This window comes from Cydia splendana, chromosome Z, assembly GCF_910591565.1.
Source record: "Cydia splendana chromosome Z, ilCydSple1.2, whole genome shotgun sequence".
Classification (NCBI taxonomy): Eukaryota; Metazoa; Arthropoda; class Insecta; order Lepidoptera; family Tortricidae; genus Cydia; species Cydia splendana.
Window position 1 is genome coordinate 46755050 of NC_085987.1, and position 18082 is coordinate 46773131.

Sequence of the window (18082 nt, forward strand, 5' to 3'; positions counted from 1 at the left end):
GAGAAAATTATTTATCAACGTCTGTACTCTTACTTAACAAATTTTAACATACTATGTTACGAGCAGAAAGGCTTTAGAAAAAATGTTTCTATTAATTTAGCAATACATGACATGCTTAAGGTTGTGATGGAGAGTATTGACAGAAGAAACCCGATTTGTGCGATTTATACCGACATGTCTAAGGCTTTCGATTATGTTTGCCATGATCGACTCTTAGACAAACTTAGTATGTATGGTGTAAGGGGCAACGCATCGAATCTTATATCGTCTTATTTAAAAGATAGGACACAATATACCGAGATATCCAGAATATGTAATGCAACCAAGAAACAATGTAGTTATACCTCTGGAGAACACATTACACAACATGGGGTTCCTCAGGGAAGTGTACTTGGACCATTATTGTTTCTAGTCTATATTAATGATTTGCCGAAAAATGTCAATTATCCAATTGTTTTATTTGCGGACGATAGTACATCAATTATACGCTGTAATGATTTAAGAAACTATGAACATGACATAAATACAGAATTGAATAATATAATAACATGGCTTAACAATAATAATTTAATAATTAACTTGGATAAGACAAATGTAATGCATTTTCATCAGCGGACATCAGCACAATCAAGTAATAGTAATATCAATGTTAACTACGAAGGTACAACAATAGAGAATGTAGCTGTTACAAAATTTCTAGGCTTATTAATAGATTATCAGTTAACTTGGAAAAATCACATAGATGACTTATGTAAGTACTTGAGCAAATCGGCCTACGCTATTAACAGACTGTCTAAAATAGCCAATCGTGATACAGTTCTAGTAGCATATCACGGACTAGTAGTATCAAAAATTAGATACGGCATCATCTTTTGGGGAAACTCTGTAAATCGCGAGGCCGCTTTTATAGCCCAAAAGAGATGCATAAGAGCTATCTGCGGTGTAGACGTAAGAGATAGTTGTATTCCCTTATTCAAATCCCTAAAACTTCTAACACTGCCTTCATTATATATACTCGAAGTAGCTCTATTCGTAAAACGAAATCCACATTTGTTTACAAGTGTATCAGAGAGACGTAATTAGCCAATACGCCCTTAATATGAGGGACAGTTATACATTCAGCCTATGAAAACGGCATTAATGCGAAATAGTTTCTTTGGAATGGCACCAAGAATATTTAATAAAATACCGATACATATGAGAAATCTCCCGGTTCATCGATTTAAGAAGCTGTTCACTACCTATTTGATCGATAAATGTTTTTACTCAATAAAAGAGTTCCTAGAAGCTCCTTAACAAGTTAAACTAGGCTTGACTATTATTATATTATTATTTGACGTAGAACCAATTATTTGACTACCTGAATTATTAATTATTTGTATACTTTTATTGAATGAAATTAATGTTTACTTGTGACTTCTATGATTTATATTTTTGATATTACTTATAATTTAATGTTAAATTTTAATGTACATAATCATTACTTGCATGCAGTTTAGGTAAGACTCACTATTTCTATGCCTATTCAGGCAGGATGTGCTGAACAAAATTCTGTTATTACATCTTTAATGTACCACATTCAAAGAAATAAATAAATGATTGATTGATTGATTGATTGATATCGGAAGTCAGAAGGCGCCTATGACAAAAAAAGCTGCAGGAGAGTGCCATAAGTCCGCCTTTTAGCGTTATTTATCGTTTTTTAAATGCATAAATAAATACAGAGAAACACATATATCTTACATTTTACTTCCTTCCGACATCCGATATCGGATCGGACAATGTAAAGAAGCTCTAACACTTAAATCACAATCACTTTCAAGAAAACATTTTGAGCAAACTGTAGACGTGGCTCAATGGCGGCATGTAAAATCTTCTATCTATGTACAAAGATTGCTTGTCAAATATTAAAAGATATTAAAAGAACAGTGAGGAAAATAAATCTTGTTAGTATTGAAATCAGAAATAAAACGATAATTGCTTAAACTAATTTTGTAATAGTAGGAGTAGGAACAGGAACCTACTCCAAACTCCAAGATATAATTTCCCACCGTATCTCCTAGCTAATACAGCTAACGCTTACGGCCGGGAGAAGAAGCTCAAAAGTGCTCGCGTTTTTTTTTATCATTTGTACCTAAATCAGCCTGTTTTGCACTCATGAAATGATCATAAACGTGAAGTCCCTTTGCACACTTTAATTCTATAAGCGCAAGCGACATTCTAGATCTGTGAGCCTTTACACTGATTGAAGCAGTTATATATATAAAATTGAAAAACCAGAACGGGATAAAAAACGAGAGAAGAAGCGAGATGACGCCTTACAAATTTCTAAAAAAGTTTTTGACACGTTTCTCAAATACGCACGTGTGATAAGAATAAACTGTTCCAATCTATTATCTAAATATGAGAATAAATCTAGAGCATAAAAACTATCGCTTTCGATGCGTATTTAATTTACCATAAGCAAAAGAAATTTTCATAACAAGCCAAGCTCTCCAGAATTTAGTTACATACACCACTGCTTAGATCGCTGGTGCGACTCTTACAGCGTGCGACTTTATATCCGGAGGTCGCGGGTTCAAACCCCGGCTCATACCAATGAGCTTTTCCGAACTTTTGTACGAAATATAATTTGATATTTACCAGTGGCTTTTCGGTGAAGGAAAACATCGTGAGGAAACCGTAGTAATCCCAATAAGGTCTAGTTTACCCTCTGGGTTGGAATGTCAGATGGCAGTCGCTTTCGTAAATACTAGTGCCTACGCTAATTCTCGGGATTAGTTGTCAAGCGGACCCCGGGCTCCCATGAGCCGTGACAAAAAGCCAGGATAACGCGAGGAAGATGATGTCATCACTGCGTAGTTGGTTACATAATCGAACGAGCGATCGAAGCGAAGTTCTTACATTCAACATGGAACACACGGCTGGCTAGAGGCACGAGGATAGTTTGATGCACATTAACTTAAGTAAATTTGTTCTAATTTAAATGAAATTAGGTGAAAGTATAGTTGAGGGCATTATATTTTAGTCATTAAATTTGGAGCAGGCATATTGTTATTTTAATTTAAGATTTTAAAATAATTAATAAGATAAAAACAAAATAAAATAAACATAATTATAGTATTTGACATTTCACAAGAAAGATTACGGCTTACCACAGATATAGTTTATTTTAATCTCTATGGTGACTATTTATCAATTAAGGGCTCCACAGATCTTGCAATAAATCACACGCGGTTTTCGATCCCTTAACGACTAAGTAGCACTGCATTCAATTGATCTTTTTGGTGAACCACGAGTTCTCAGTTCGGGGCAAACTATTTTTTATAATGGATGGCATACATATACATACTTAAACTAATCACAATTTTCATCCTCAGTTTCAGATCCTGCGAGACCTGCAAACCTGGCCAATTCTCCAGCAGATACCTGACCGACACGCATTATGACTCGCACAACGACATCACCTGGTGGCAGTCGGAGACCATGAAGGAGGGAATACAGTACCCTAACCAGGTCAATCTGACGCTGCACTTAGGTAAGAATGGATTAAATCTCCTCTCCTTCTTCCTCGCGTTATCCCCGCATTTTTCCACAACTCATGGGAGCCTGGGGTCCGCTTGACAACTAATCCCAAGAATTGGCGTAAGCACTAGTTTTTACGAAAGCCACTGCCATCTGACCTTCCAACCCAGAGAGGAAACTAGGCCTTATTGGGATTAGTCCGGTTACCTCACGATCTTTTCCTTCACCGACCGACCGAAAAGCGACTGGTACCTAAATATCAAATATTATATTTCTTACATAAGTTCCGAAAAACTCATTGGTACGAGCCGGGGCTTGAACCCTCGACCTCGGGATTGAAAGTCGCACGCTCTTACCGCTAGACCACCACGCTAGTTAAAATGAACGGATTTTCAAATATCAGGGGTTTTTTTCCATTATCATCAAACCGATTGAATTTTGTAGCAAATATATATTCGTTTACGAACTCTTACTAAATAAATAAGACTATTAATATGAGCCGTTGAATTTCTCGACAAGGGATCCAGTAATAATCAAGTCTCTTTGGGAAAGAAATGGGTTTTGGAACAGATACATCCGAACATAACATGTATAATTTAATTTCAGCAAACAATAGGTACCTACATTTGAATAAAATAAAAAGTTGTGAAACAATATGTACCTACTCGTATATCTAAGTCTCCTTTTAAATCTTTGGTTAATCTTACATATATACTTACCTACAATGTGTCGATTTTATGTTCTTGTTTTGAACATCCAAAATTTTACAATAGCATACAAAATTTTAACTTAGTGTTCTTTAGGTACCGTAAAATGGGGTGAGTAGGGATTACGAGGGTAGTTGGGTTATGAATGGGGTGAGGAGGAATGACAGACGGGTGAGTTGGTTACAGGCTACTGCTACGTAAATTAAGGTTTAAGGTTTAAGATGTTTATTTCTCAAAAGATTACAAGAATAATCACTTCTGAGAAATACATGTTTACACTAACATAAAACTAAGGGGAGGGTAATTACTAATTAATAATTATACAAAAATTTACAAAGCCAATTATATATTCTAATAACAAATCAAGCTATTATAATGTTCATAATCCCAAAGTGTCGATCCAACAATTTTCAAAACTCACCTTAGTAGGAAATCCCTCCTCACCCCTACTACGGGGTGAGTTGGGATTTCCTACTATTTCGTGTTTATCTTTAAAGTTATGAAATGAAACAACAAATTATCACTTTTTTTGTAAGTATATAAATCAATGTGCCACATATAAAAAATAAACTTTTATCCAAGTTTGAACTTCGATTTCGTCCCTACTCACCCCATTTTACGGTACTAAAATAAGTCTCTCGTCATCACTATTCCGATCTTACTTCTTATAACTTTGCCTCCAGGCAAATCCTACGACATCACATACATCCGTATCGTCTTCTACTCGCCCCGCCCGCAGAGCTTCGCCATTTATCGGCGCGCCAGTGAAAACTCGGAGTGGGAACCGTATCAGTACTTCAGGTAAATATTCAAGATGAGACTCTAATACCTACTTTTATTTTAATTCTCTTTTGCGACACTAGGGCACAGAACAGATAAAAGTAGGTACCACGAATACGTACCCACAGAATTGTCACTGTCTAACAAATATGATGTTCAACTAGCGGAAGGTCTGTCTGTGGAAGGAAGATAACGCGTGTAATGAGTGGTCGGTTACATTTTCCTAAAATTCATGACCAGACATAGAAGTTTTTGTGGCATAAACGGGTGAGAGGTACCTAAGTCATAGAATATTATTTAAAATATGTACCTAACTTCTACTTGCTGTGGGTAAGTTACCGAGAAATTTCAATAACGCAAATTAATTGGAAAGCGCTACATAACTTCTTTATTACTTACATATATTTAGTACTTTTACTTAAAAAATAAATCGTGAACTATAGTAGGTATACAGTGCCAAGAATATATCAAAAGAGAAGAAGATAATCTAACGTGTTGTGTACTCCGCGGTAGCTATCTTCTTATAAAATGTAAGAAATATCTAAGGTACATAACGTTAAGATAACATAGGTAACAGACATGTCGATATTTCATTTTGTCAATCACTTTATTTTGCCACAAAAACTTCCATGTCTGCTCATGACGCGTGTTCAAAAACATGAACGTTGATTACTTACTGCTCAGAGCAGTCGTGATCCAAGTGTGCCTGAATATTTGAGTGATATACCTCAGATCAGGTGAATGATGACAGATGGCCACTAACTAGCCTCTCAAGAGTAGTCGTGGCAGAGGCAGACCGAGAAAGAGATGGCGCGGGACGACTTGGATGCGTTCCAGCGGGATTGGCGGGATCTTGCTCAGCACAGGGAGGATTGGAAAGGGAGAGAAGTGGCTTTGCCCAGCAGTGGGATACACAAATAGGCTAAATAAAGACCTCTGACTAAAGCCGAAAGAAATTTAATAAAGCTTACCTGTACCTAATACTAGATTTCTTACTCGGACTCTTCTACTGATACCGGTAATCTTTTCTTGTATTATACTTGTCCACTCCCACGGCTCATATATGAGCCGCAACGCTTATGGTGACGTCACATCGTGGGAATGGACAAGTCGGTTCGTACCTTTGACACATTGTGTATGGTTACAATTAAGCCTTATAATGATGTGTTGTTTAATGTCCAGTGCCTCCTGCCGGGACATGTACGGTGTACAAGAGCAAAGAGCAGCCGACCTACAGGCGGAGACAAGGGCCCTCTGTACCAGCGAATATTCCGATATTGCCCCGCTTTCTGGCGGCAACGTGCTGTTCTCAACTCTGGAGGGAAGACCGTCGGCTTACACTTTCGACAGCAGTCCGGAGCTTCAGGTAAGATATGTGTTTATAGTACGTTGCTTCTGGAAAAAAATATATGGAAAACTTGGCATAATTAATAGAAGACTTTTTTCAATTGGGATATGTACGTTATGGACCGAAGTTATTTTTCATCAACCCTCCCTAACCCTCCCCCCTCTGCGTCACCCCCCCACACCCCCGCAAAGGGCCCGAAACGCGGTTTTTCTAAATTTTTAAGAAAACCGTTCAAGATATAGAAAAAGTGTGTAGAAACGAAGTGATCCTTAGTTAATTTGCTATTTATCTCTTATACACACTATAGTGCTATCACTTATAGTTTTTGTGAAATCTGTCACCATGTATGCAATTTTTTTAGAATTTTCGTTTTTTTTCTTTTGTAAGATAACTTTTCTCAAAATATACTTACGATATCGCCAAATTTTGTTTCATTTAAATAAATAGTTAATATGTTCTTTAAAATGGTGTATTATTTATTATTAAACTCCTTCATTTGACGATGCTATGCCATTTAGAACATACATCGTCTTCAAACATTTTTAAGCTCACCGAACATCGTTACTATTAGCCACTTGACTGTGAAACAGATCGCACGGTCGCGTTTTTATAGCTTGCCTTACATAGAAGGTAGCCTATAGAAGTGGTGTGCGTGTGCCTCCGTGAGGGACAAAATATACGCAGTGCGACAATATTAAAAACACGTTTTAACATTCCTGACAATATACCAAAAACAATAATCTTCGTATTTCGGTCGGGATATTGAAATGAAATGAAATGAAATTTTTTATTTGTTGCCTACCATAACCCATACCTACTAAATTTATGGTGGGGAACAAACAAAAGTGAGACTGTGACAAGGACAAGCAATATTACCGCTTTCTTGCTACTCCTACTGAAAGTTCTATAAGTGTATCTCGTTCGGTCATTTGGCCCCTCCCCCGTTTCCTCTCTATTATTGTACCTCAATGTTGCCTCACCTGTTACGCTCTAACAAGTATGTAAGTGCGAAAGGGACGCGCATAGTGATAGGCGATAAAAATGGAACCGTGCTGCGCCCGCTGAACGAATTTTATACAACACAAACGAGGGTGAACTCACGATTTTCTTCTTCTTCGCGTTGTTCCCGGCATTTTGCCACAGCTCATGGGAGCCTGGGGTCCGCTGGCAACTAATCTGATGATTTGACGTAGACACTAGTTTTTACGAAAGCGACTGCCATCTGACCTTCCAACCCAGAGGGGAAACTAGGCCTTACTGGGATTACTAGGATGTTTCCTCAAGATGTTTTCCTTCACCGAAAAGCGACAACTAACACGAGGAAGAAGATGTGTGTGGTGATCAAAAATCGTGGGTTCACCCTCGGTTGTGCTGTACCTATAAATTTCGGTCAGGATCCGTTTCATATACAGACAAGTGGTTAATAACGATATTAGCTGACATTGAAAATATTTGAAGGCGATGTATTTTAAAAATGGCATAGGATCGTCAAATGAAGTAGTTTAATAATAAATAACACATACATTCATATAATCACGCCTATTTCCCGGAGGAGTAGGCAGAGACCACGGTTTTCCACTTGCTACGATCCTGACATACCTCTTTCGCTTCCTTCATTTTCATTACATTCACGCACGCATACACGCTCGCCGGTTTAGGGTGCTCTTGACCTGGCCTTTCTTCAGGATTTCCCCGATCTGATCAGAGAAAATCCGCCGAGGTCGACCCCTTCCAACTCCCACTTCCACTTCTCCCTTATACACTCTCTTTGTTGGCCTTCTTTCACTCATTCTTTCCACATGTCCAAATCATCTCAAAATACCTTTCTCAATTTTAGTCACTACATCAACATTCAGTCCACACTTTTCCCTTATCACACTGTTCCTAATTCTATCTTGCAATCTCACACCACACACACTTCTCAGCGCTCTCATTTCCACTGCATTCACTTGGCTCTGATGCCTCTTCTGCCATACCCAACTTTCGCTACCATACATAAGTGTAGGCACCAACACCCCTCTATGAACAGCCAACCGTGCTTTTTGCGACACCTTCTGGCTGCTCATTAAAGCGTTAAGTGCCCCATTCACACGATTTCCAGCATTCACTCTCCTTTCAATGTCTTTATCATGCTTACCGTCCCTAGTGAACAAGGTTCCCAGATACACAAACTCTTTCAATAAATAATACCCATTTTAAATAACATATTAACTATTTACTTAAATAAAAAAAACCGGTCAAGTGCGAGTCGAACTCGCGTTCCAAGGGTTCCGTACATAAGTCCGACTCACGCTTGACTGCACATTTCTAATAGGTTTTCCTATTATCTATAGGTAAAGTACTATTTTGTGTATTTTTTCAAAATTTTAGGCCCAGTAGTTTCAGAGATAAAGGGGGAGGAATGGTCGGACAGACAGACAGACGCACGAGTGATCTTATAAGGGTTCCGGTTTTTCCTTTTGAGGTACGGAACCCTAAAAGCGTGAAAGATATCGTAAGTGTTATTTGAGAAAAGTCATTAGAAGAAAAAAAACACTGAAAATGATAAAAATAGCATCTTCCGTGACGTATTGCGCAAAAACTATAAGTGATAGCAATATAGTGTGTATAAGAGATAAGTAGAAAATTTTATAAGGATCACTTCGTTCCTACACCCTTTTTCTGTATCTTGAACGGTTTTCTTAAAAATTGAGAAAAACTAGGTTTTGGACCCTTTGCGGGGGTGTGGGGGGTTGACGCAGAGGGGGGAGGGGAGGGGAGGGTTGATGAAAAATAACCTCGGTCGACAACGTACATATCCCAATTAAAAAAAGTCTTCTATTAATTATGCCGTAATTTTAGCTAATTTCACTGAACTATTTAAGTCACAATGAATTGGCAAGCTGGGAGAGTTCACTGTACATATTTAATGTACTTACATTGCACCCTCATCCTCATTAAGATAATATTTTGTTTTCTACATAGGTACTCTGAAAGGATGGTTCAAAAAACATTTTTTTTTCCTAAGGGCACCCCCTTATATTGTTACGCTTATTATGCTGATAAAAAACACCAAGTTTCGTAATTTTATCTCAACTACAAGGGGGTGCTCAACCACTTATAACACGCGATAAGATTACAAAACTTGGCGTATTTTGTCAACATCATCATTCATCATCATCATTTCAGCCTATATACGTCCCACTGCTGGGCACAGGCCTCCTCTCATGCGCGAGAGGGCTTGGGCTATAGTCCCCACGCTAGCCCAATGCGGATTGGGGACTTCACATACACCTTTGAAAGTCTTCGCAGATGTATGCAGGTTTCCTCACGATGTTTTCCTTCACCGAAAAGCTAGTGGTAAATATCAAATGATATTTCGTACATAAGTTCCGAAAAACTCATTGGTACGAGCCAGGATTTGAACCCGCGACCTCCGGATTGAAAGTCGGACGTCATATCCACTCGGCTACCACCGCTTATATATTATTTGTCAACATAACAAGTGTAAACATAACAAGGGTGCCGCTTCTTCTAGCTAGAGTTTGAATTTTTACCATACAAACGTGAACCACCCTATCTGATGGGAGTGTAAGAGAAGACTTAGACGTTTGACAGTAATCCTGTACTCGACGCCAAATAAGATTTTGTCCGCACACAAACGACCTTCAAACCATCAAAAAAAGAGCGTACTCCCATCTTAAATGCCGGCAACGCTATTACAACTCGTTTGCCCCATATATCATAAAAAAAAAACAAATGATTTTTTTTGTAGGATAGTGAAAGATCGACACGATATATCTGGTGACGTCAACCCCCAACAGTTTAACCCCCTTATTCATAAACGCGCTACAAACCTCAATTAGCTAGTAATCGTTTGTCTTTATCTGTCATTTTGACTTGTGTATTTGTAAGAAAGGGACAAAACATAATTTAACTAAATCAGGCCCGTAAAGTTTTATGCATAAGGGGATAAGTCCGTAGCGGCAACATACTTGCCATCATACTTAAAAACACAACTCTACTAAGAATTACGGTTCTAAATCGAATGACTATAGGTAGAAAGGAATGTCAAATGGTTAAAGGGTTAAAATTCCTTATCTCCCACAGGAATGGGTAACGGCAACCGACATCCGCATCTCCCTTGACCGTCTGAACACATTCGGCGACGAGATCTTCGGGGACAGCTCCGTGCTCCAGTCGTACTGGTACGCCATCGCCGACGTGGCTGTCGGTGCCAGGTGCACGTGCAACGGACACGCCTCCATCTGCGACCGGCAGAATGGGGTCATGACCTGCAGGTAAGCACATTATCGGAAAAGAAGACACACTGACCGTCTGAACACATTCGGGGACGAGATCTTCGGGGACAGCTCCGTGCTGCAGTCGTACTGGTACGCCATCGCCGACGTGGCCATGGGTGCCAGGTGCACGTGCAATGGACACGCCTCCTTCTGCGACCGGCAGAATGGTGTCATGACCTGCAGGTAAGCACGGAAAAGAAGACACACTCGATTACTTAACCAAAATATACAGGCTGTCCCTAGCCATTGGACAAAGCCGAAATGTACATATGCATTAGGGTATTTAGAACCAGTATACAAAGTATCATAACAATCGGTGTAGCGGTTACGAAGAAATTAACAAATTACGATTTTTTTACTTTGGAACAACCTGTATGTGTTAGTAGCTCCTGAGGTAATAAATAGTATGAAACCTTCTTCGACCGTTTTGATTATCTTTTTTATTTAAGACATTAATAAGATTCTGACTTTTGACAAATGTCATCATTGCCGCACATTTTCAAACAAATTGTCAAAATCACTGCCATTGATTAATACAGTATGTTTCTTTTTGTTGTCGATTATTGGAAATAACTTTTGTTTGACAATTTATTTTTTTATCGTTTGTTCTAATTAAAAGAATATTACCGTTAGAGCATTTCTGAGAAGTAACCCTACGTGGGATTTCAGGGTTTGTCCAATGGCTAAGGTCACCTATGTAACTGACGCCTTAAAAACCTTTAATAAGACCTAATAAAATTGCTTACCTGACTTACACTATGAAACCGCCAATCCCGGCGAAGACCTGGAAACTTAGGACAAGGCCACCCGTATTCGCTGCGGGGACCTGCCCCAACAAATCTGTAATATGCACCTAATAGACACATCACATATAGCTTTAGCTTCTATCCGACAAAGAGCAACCGGCCGCCCGTACTTCTAGCGAGGACCGTTTGATTCACCAAATGATACAACATAAAAAAAAAATATTTGAGATTCTCACATTGAGCTCTTTCATTTGATATGTTACACGATATAGTTTAAAAAACTTTATTTTATTAATTTTCTCATTTACACACATTATCACACCGTCTTTGGGTCACAAACTTACATATGTGTACCAAATTTCAACTTAATTGGTTCAGTAGTTTCGGAGAAAATAGGCTGTGACAGACGGACAGACAGATAGACAGACAGACAGACGCACGAGTGATCCTATAAGGGTTCCGTTTTTTCCTTTTGAGGTACGGAACCCTAAAAAGACCTGCAGGAAAGTCGCTACTCGTTATAAAACAAAGTCCCCCACCGCGTCTGTTTGTTTGTGTGTATGTACACTCGCGTGCAAAAGTATTGCATCACTTTGCATTTTTTCGTCCGCACCCAATATTTTTGTAATTCTATACCCGATTCTGAAAATTTTGGTATCAACTGAAAGCTTATAATGTAACGCATTAGAAAAACGGTAAATTCAATGAAATTTCGAATCTGAAGACTAAAAGAAATCATAAAACTGAAAGTAGTCGCATAATGCTCCAGAAATAAATCCGGAAACTTGAGAATAAAAGTCATTTTTTTAATACAATATCGTTTATTATCATTAAATGAATACTTGGTATTGCCACCCACAGGCCTCCTTTCACAAACCAAGTGGTTTTTCATTGACATAATTAATTTTCTAATGTGATGATGAGGAATAGCGTCCCACTCCTCCAGCAAGGCTCCCTTCAGCTCCTCAACATTGACCAGGGCAGGATTCCGCTTTCGAACCCTCCTTTTTAGGTAGTCCCACACGTGTTCAATGGGGTTAAGGTCCGGGCTCATCGCTGGCCAGTCCATTGTGTCGATGCCCACTTCGAGAAGGTATAGGCTGCGGTGGCCCTAGCGGTATGACACGGGACATTATCCTGCATTAGGATGAACCCCTCATCAAAAATACGGCATAAGGAACAACATGTTCCTCCAGGATATCAGTGATGTACTTGGCAGCGGTCAATCCACTGTCACGGCCCCCGCCAGGCACGAAAACCAGTTCTGTCCGCCCGTCGTAGGAAATGCCGCCCCAGAACATTACGGATCCACCGCCATAGGCGACCCTTTCGGAGAAGAAACATTGAGCGAACTGTTCTTCTGGCCTTCTGTAGACTCTTCCTTTTCGGTCACATCCATTCAAACACATTCTGCACTCTTTCAAGAAGAGAACTGGGGTTCATTGCTCAATGGTCCAGTCCTTGTGATTTTCAGCAAACTCTCTTTAGGTTGTACGGTGTCGCGCCAGCAATCTGGGCACCGCTGCGGGCCTCCTGGGTGTCAAGTTCGCTTTCTTAAGTCTTCTTCTTATTGTCTACTCACTAGCAGCCACTCCTCGTACCTCACGCAGACGCTGCTGGATGGCAATGCTGGTCTGGTGTCGATCTCGGAGAGATGTTGTGACAAAGAAGCGGTCGTCCCTCTCTGATGTACACACTCTGCGGCCGCTTCTTGGTCTTGAAGTAAAGGATCCAGTCTCCTGGAACCTCTGGTAAACTCTGCAAACTGCAGATTGGCTTAAATTCAGCTCGGCAGCTACTGAACGTTGGCTACGCCCCGCTTGCAGGGGCTGGATGATTTGGCGGACTTCAGCTTCAGTGGTTTCCATTTTTCCAGGTCTTTTTCACGGGAAAATACGCGGAGATATGTAACGATCGACTTCTGATAAGTGACTGATAACAACCCCTTCTCTACCCCCGTTTTATAAGGGTCAAGGGTAACGCAACTCGTGCGCGTGATAACGTGAAACCGCTCAAAAATCGGGAAAATGCCGATAATTTGAAAAATACTGGGCCGATTTCCATGTTTTTTTACTTTTCGTAAAGCTAAAACTTCAAGGAACATGATTACATTAAAATAATTTAGAGAAATTAACCAGTTTACAAATATATTGGGTTCGAACGAAAAAATGCAAAGTGATGCAATACTTTTGCACGCGAGTGTATGTTCGCGATAAAAACTACTGAGCGGATTTTCATGCAGTTTTCACCTATCAGTGCTTAGATTGATTCTTGAGGAAGGCTTAGGTGTATCATTTTACCCCGTGCGAGGCCGGGGCGGGTCGCTAGTTTATAATATAAGTACTAGTCCAAGGGGGACAGGTGGGGGGCAGCTGCCCCCTCTAGAGAACATTACAGACAGTAGGCCAAAGGTATGGTGCAATCTTTTAGAGCGATTGCGCCATACATAACCTTTGGCCTGCTGTCGAGTAGATGGCGTTAATTTCAATATTTAACAAATTAACACATATCAGTGAAATAATAAGGATCAAAGTCAAATGGCGTTCTAACAGGTTTAATCTTCTGTCGAAAAATGGCAGTAAATGTACTGGGATTTCATAATTTACCATGACGAAAATCGAATTGGTTTCTGCCTCTCTATCACTCTCTATACCTACACTCTATTCTCTTTGTTTCTAATTATAAATGTATGCCCCATCGGCCATATGAACTGGCGACGCCCTGATACCCTTGGCGTATAATATTATAGGTATTATATTATATCCATCCGGAATTTACATTACGACATTAATGTCATGCATGTTGAAATCAGTTTCACGAGAGTAGTTTCGATATATGCGAATGTAATTTCGTGAAATTCACAGTATCGTAGTGACCGTGGCCCCATCAACATCGAAGCTACACGTGTAGCGCAGGCAAGTGTCGCGAAAGTTCGCGACACTAGTTTCCGCGTCCCATTTACAATGTGAAATTAGTTGCATGACACTAGTTTCACCCAAATATCGCGCAAGACACGAAATTGATTTGCTTTCATGAAATTAATGCATGCATTACGAAAACATTAAATTACACGCCGCTAATTTCGTAATGTAAATCCCGCTAATACCGACCATGTGTAGCATGCAACCAACCCTAGCGGGTGTAATGGCATTTAACAAGACCGTTTTGAACGTCTGTGAACTTTTTATTTTGTTACTTCTTTACACCTGGACCTGGCTAGATAACTAATTTCAACATGATCATACAGATGTGAACACAACACGGCCGGTCGGTCCTGCGAGCGCTGCAGGGACTCGTACAACGACGCGCCGTGGGGCAGAGCCACCACTACCAATGTGTTCGAGTGCAAGGGTAAGTTGATCTTCACATTTAACGAGGCACAGATTTGCGTGACATCGCTATATTTGTATAGCGCTGTCTTGCTTACCACCTGATATCGGATCGGAAAATGTGAAAACGCTCTAACTGGCCGAACTAAGTGCCCAACTTGAAATTTGTATTCATAATAAGTGACTTACGGAATATTACGCAAAACTCTGCGTAGAGGGCGTCACAAGCGCTATCACAAGATCTACCGCGAAACACGAAAATCGAAAGTACGGTTTCTGCCTATCTAACACTCTTGCCTATTCGATCGATAGAGAGGCAGATAGGTAACGAAATTTCTATTTTCGCGTTTCGCGGTAGACCACCTGTAAACAAACCGCCTTGATGTCATTGTGAAAACGTCTAAAAACTGTTTAAGGCCGAGTATGTATAAGTTACTCTATGGCTTACTAAACAATATAGTGCTGCACTCTGGCGGCAGAACATTGCAGTAATACTCCCTATTGTTACATGTTGTATTGTATCTAATTACATAAGATTTGAGACGAAGAGGAACGTTTATTGGACGCTGAGCGAAATTAGATACTAAATGAATGAATAGCTTGGCACATGTAAATTGTATATTTTCTAATTAATGCATGTTAATTGCAAGATGTAATTAATGTTTTGAAAAGATGTGTCCCGCCGAGTTTCTTGGCGGTCTAATATAAGGATACCCTCCTCCAATTGAAAAGGAACTTAAATCTCTTCGAAGCAGAGGTCCGGTTAGAGCCGGTATAGCTTTATTTGACGTTAATATACCTTTTTGAAAAATAAACTCTCCCTAATAATAATAAATATTAGGATGCAGGATTCTCTGCCTCTGGCTTGCCTTAGCCGGCCGGCCAGAGTGGAGTCGTTAGAGCTATAATCTCCAGGGGTGGAAGTGAAATATGCATAAGACGCGAGTTGGCACAGTGGCTGTTAACAGCCACTGGGTAGAAAGCGGCGCACACCTCTCGACACCCCTGAGCCGCTCACACCGGTGTTGCCCTTGAGCCATCCTAGATGTCGCTTTTTGTGGGGGCCCATCTTGTGAGGGCGAGTCACCGTCTGCCGGAAATAAAATTGCATACCGTTTTATTAGGCAGGCGTCCGGTTTTTTACCCCATAGCTCAGTTCTTAGTCCATCGCTTTCACCCAATAACCTAGTTCATTTTAGATTCCATCAACTCTCAATAGTCCTTACACCCTGGCGGGTGCTGCCTCTGCGTGCGTCCCATGACACGGGCAAGGGCAGCCTCCGCTCGGTGTACCCCTTACATTTCATTAAAGTGTCAAAAGGGCCTCTACGTGTTGGCTTCGGCTCCGCGCACGCCTCCCAAAGGTCCGGAACACCATTGTTCCGTGATGGGAAAGACATATAAATATTATAAGGACATTCTTACACAAATTGACTAAGTCCCACGGTAAGCTCAAGAAAGCTTGTGTTGTGGGTACTCAAACATCGATAAATATAGGTAATATACAAATACTTAAATACATAGAACACATCCATGACTCAGGAAAAAATATCTGTGCTCGTCACACAAATAAATGCCCTTACCGGGATTCAAACCCAGGACCATTGGCTTGACAGGCAGGGTCACCACCCAGTAGGCCATGCAGACCCGTCGTCAAATCTCTTTATCTTTATCATTTGTTTTAAAACGTTTTTTACGTTTTGTTTGTTTTATTATTTTTATGGGTACGTACTTACTTAACTACACACTAGCAAGGCGTTTGGTTTTTATAATAAACTAATTTAAAAAAAAATGCTACTTTTATAACGATTACGATTACCTTTTTTACAACTCTACAGCAAAGCGAAAAAAAGTTTAATATTTTTACTGTCTTTGTATGTTTATATATAAAATTATTATAATAAGGAATGTTAGTAGCGTAGTAGCCTCAAAGAAACTAAGACGATTTTGATAAATGAGCGTGCAATCGGTTTGTTTTTGTAACGTATATACATTACATATTTCATCGACTTTCAAAAAAGTGCGTTTTTTTACATAAATGAGCGTTTCTTTAATTTTTTGCCATTTTTATATATTGTGACCTTTTTTGCCACTTTTGTGTTATTTTTAGTAAGGATAGCGAGCCCTTTTCATCCTTATAGGAGTAAGAAAGTGTCCTAAAATTTCCATACATTTTTCAAACTTTCCTTTTTGTTACCGCCATACAAAGGATATGAGGAAATGGAAACATAATAGGAAAAAATCTCTCGGACATTTTTTTATCCCATTAGGATCGAAAGAGCTCGTGATTCTGAGTAGAAATAACACAAAAGTGGCAAAAAAGGTCACAATATATAAAAATGGCAAAAAATAAAATAACGCACAAATAACTGTAAATATAAGTCGTTTTCCTACCTATTTTTCTTTTGATTTGTTAATACCTACTGCTGCCTGCCCGCTGCCTTTTTAATCCGATGTATTTATACCTACATTACCTAATCTATTTATCATGAAAAAAAATTGCCTAATGATTTTCGATTCTACGTTCGTATTTCGTATGTGCCTATATTTTTGAGTCCCATTGTTTCTTAAAGAGCTTGACATAATTTTAACAAGGTGTTTCAGTATATTTACGATCTTAAGAGTCCCTATCTCATATGATCAATCTCTAAATTCAGTACAATATTAAGTACATACACCCTTATCACAATAACTATTCCCCCTTCCAGCCTGCAACTGCAACGGGTTCTCCAACAAATGTTACTTTGACAAGGACCTATATGAACACACCGGGCACGGCGGTCATTGTATAGATTGTGCTGAAAACAGAGATGGACCTAATTGTGAGAGGTGCAGGGAGAATTACTTCTCGTCGATGGGAGATATATGTCTACCTTGCAACTGTGATGTTACTGGTAAGTACATACGTAGTATATAAAGAGAATCAGAATGAAAGCCATTTCCGTCAGTAGAAAAGAGCGGCGAATTGAAAAGGCGCGAAGAATTAACGTCCCATAGAAAATTTGCATTTCGCGCCTTTTTCTACTGACAAACTTGTTACCGGCTATAGTTTTTAATTTTTTTTTTTTGGTAATATCAAAAGAGAAGTAACGAGTAATGCAAAACCCGGGTCATGCTAATTTATTTCAATGGATATATTATTTATTACCCTTCGTAACACTTATACAGTATGTATCTGAACGAAAAGCAATTACTCAAACCCGTTAATGTTTAGGTCATACTGAGCAACTTTTACTATGGGACCAACCCCGAAAACGCGGAAATAAAAATTGGATGCTTCCTATTGGGAGATTCCTATTGAAGTTTCCTAATGGGAGAGTCAATTTTCTTTTCGCGATTTCGGGGTTGGTCCCATAGTAAAAGT

General features: G+C 39.5%; 1 protein-coding gene across 1 annotated transcript in view; it reads left to right on the forward strand.

Moving 5' to 3' along the window:
* Positions 1–18082, forward strand: part of LOC134804142 (laminin subunit gamma-1) — a 51545-nt gene that overhangs the window by 9443 nt on the left and 24020 nt on the right. The window contains exons 3-8 of the mRNA XM_063777086.1: positions 3381–3538; positions 4916–5033; positions 6195–6378; positions 10450–10640; positions 14637–14740; positions 17427–17612. Coding sequence (XP_063633156.1) covers positions 3381–3538; positions 4916–5033; positions 6195–6378; positions 10450–10640; positions 14637–14740; positions 17427–17612 — 941 coding nt within the window. The remainder of the gene's footprint in view (positions 1–3380; positions 3539–4915; positions 5034–6194; positions 6379–10449; positions 10641–14636; positions 14741–17426; positions 17613–18082) is intronic.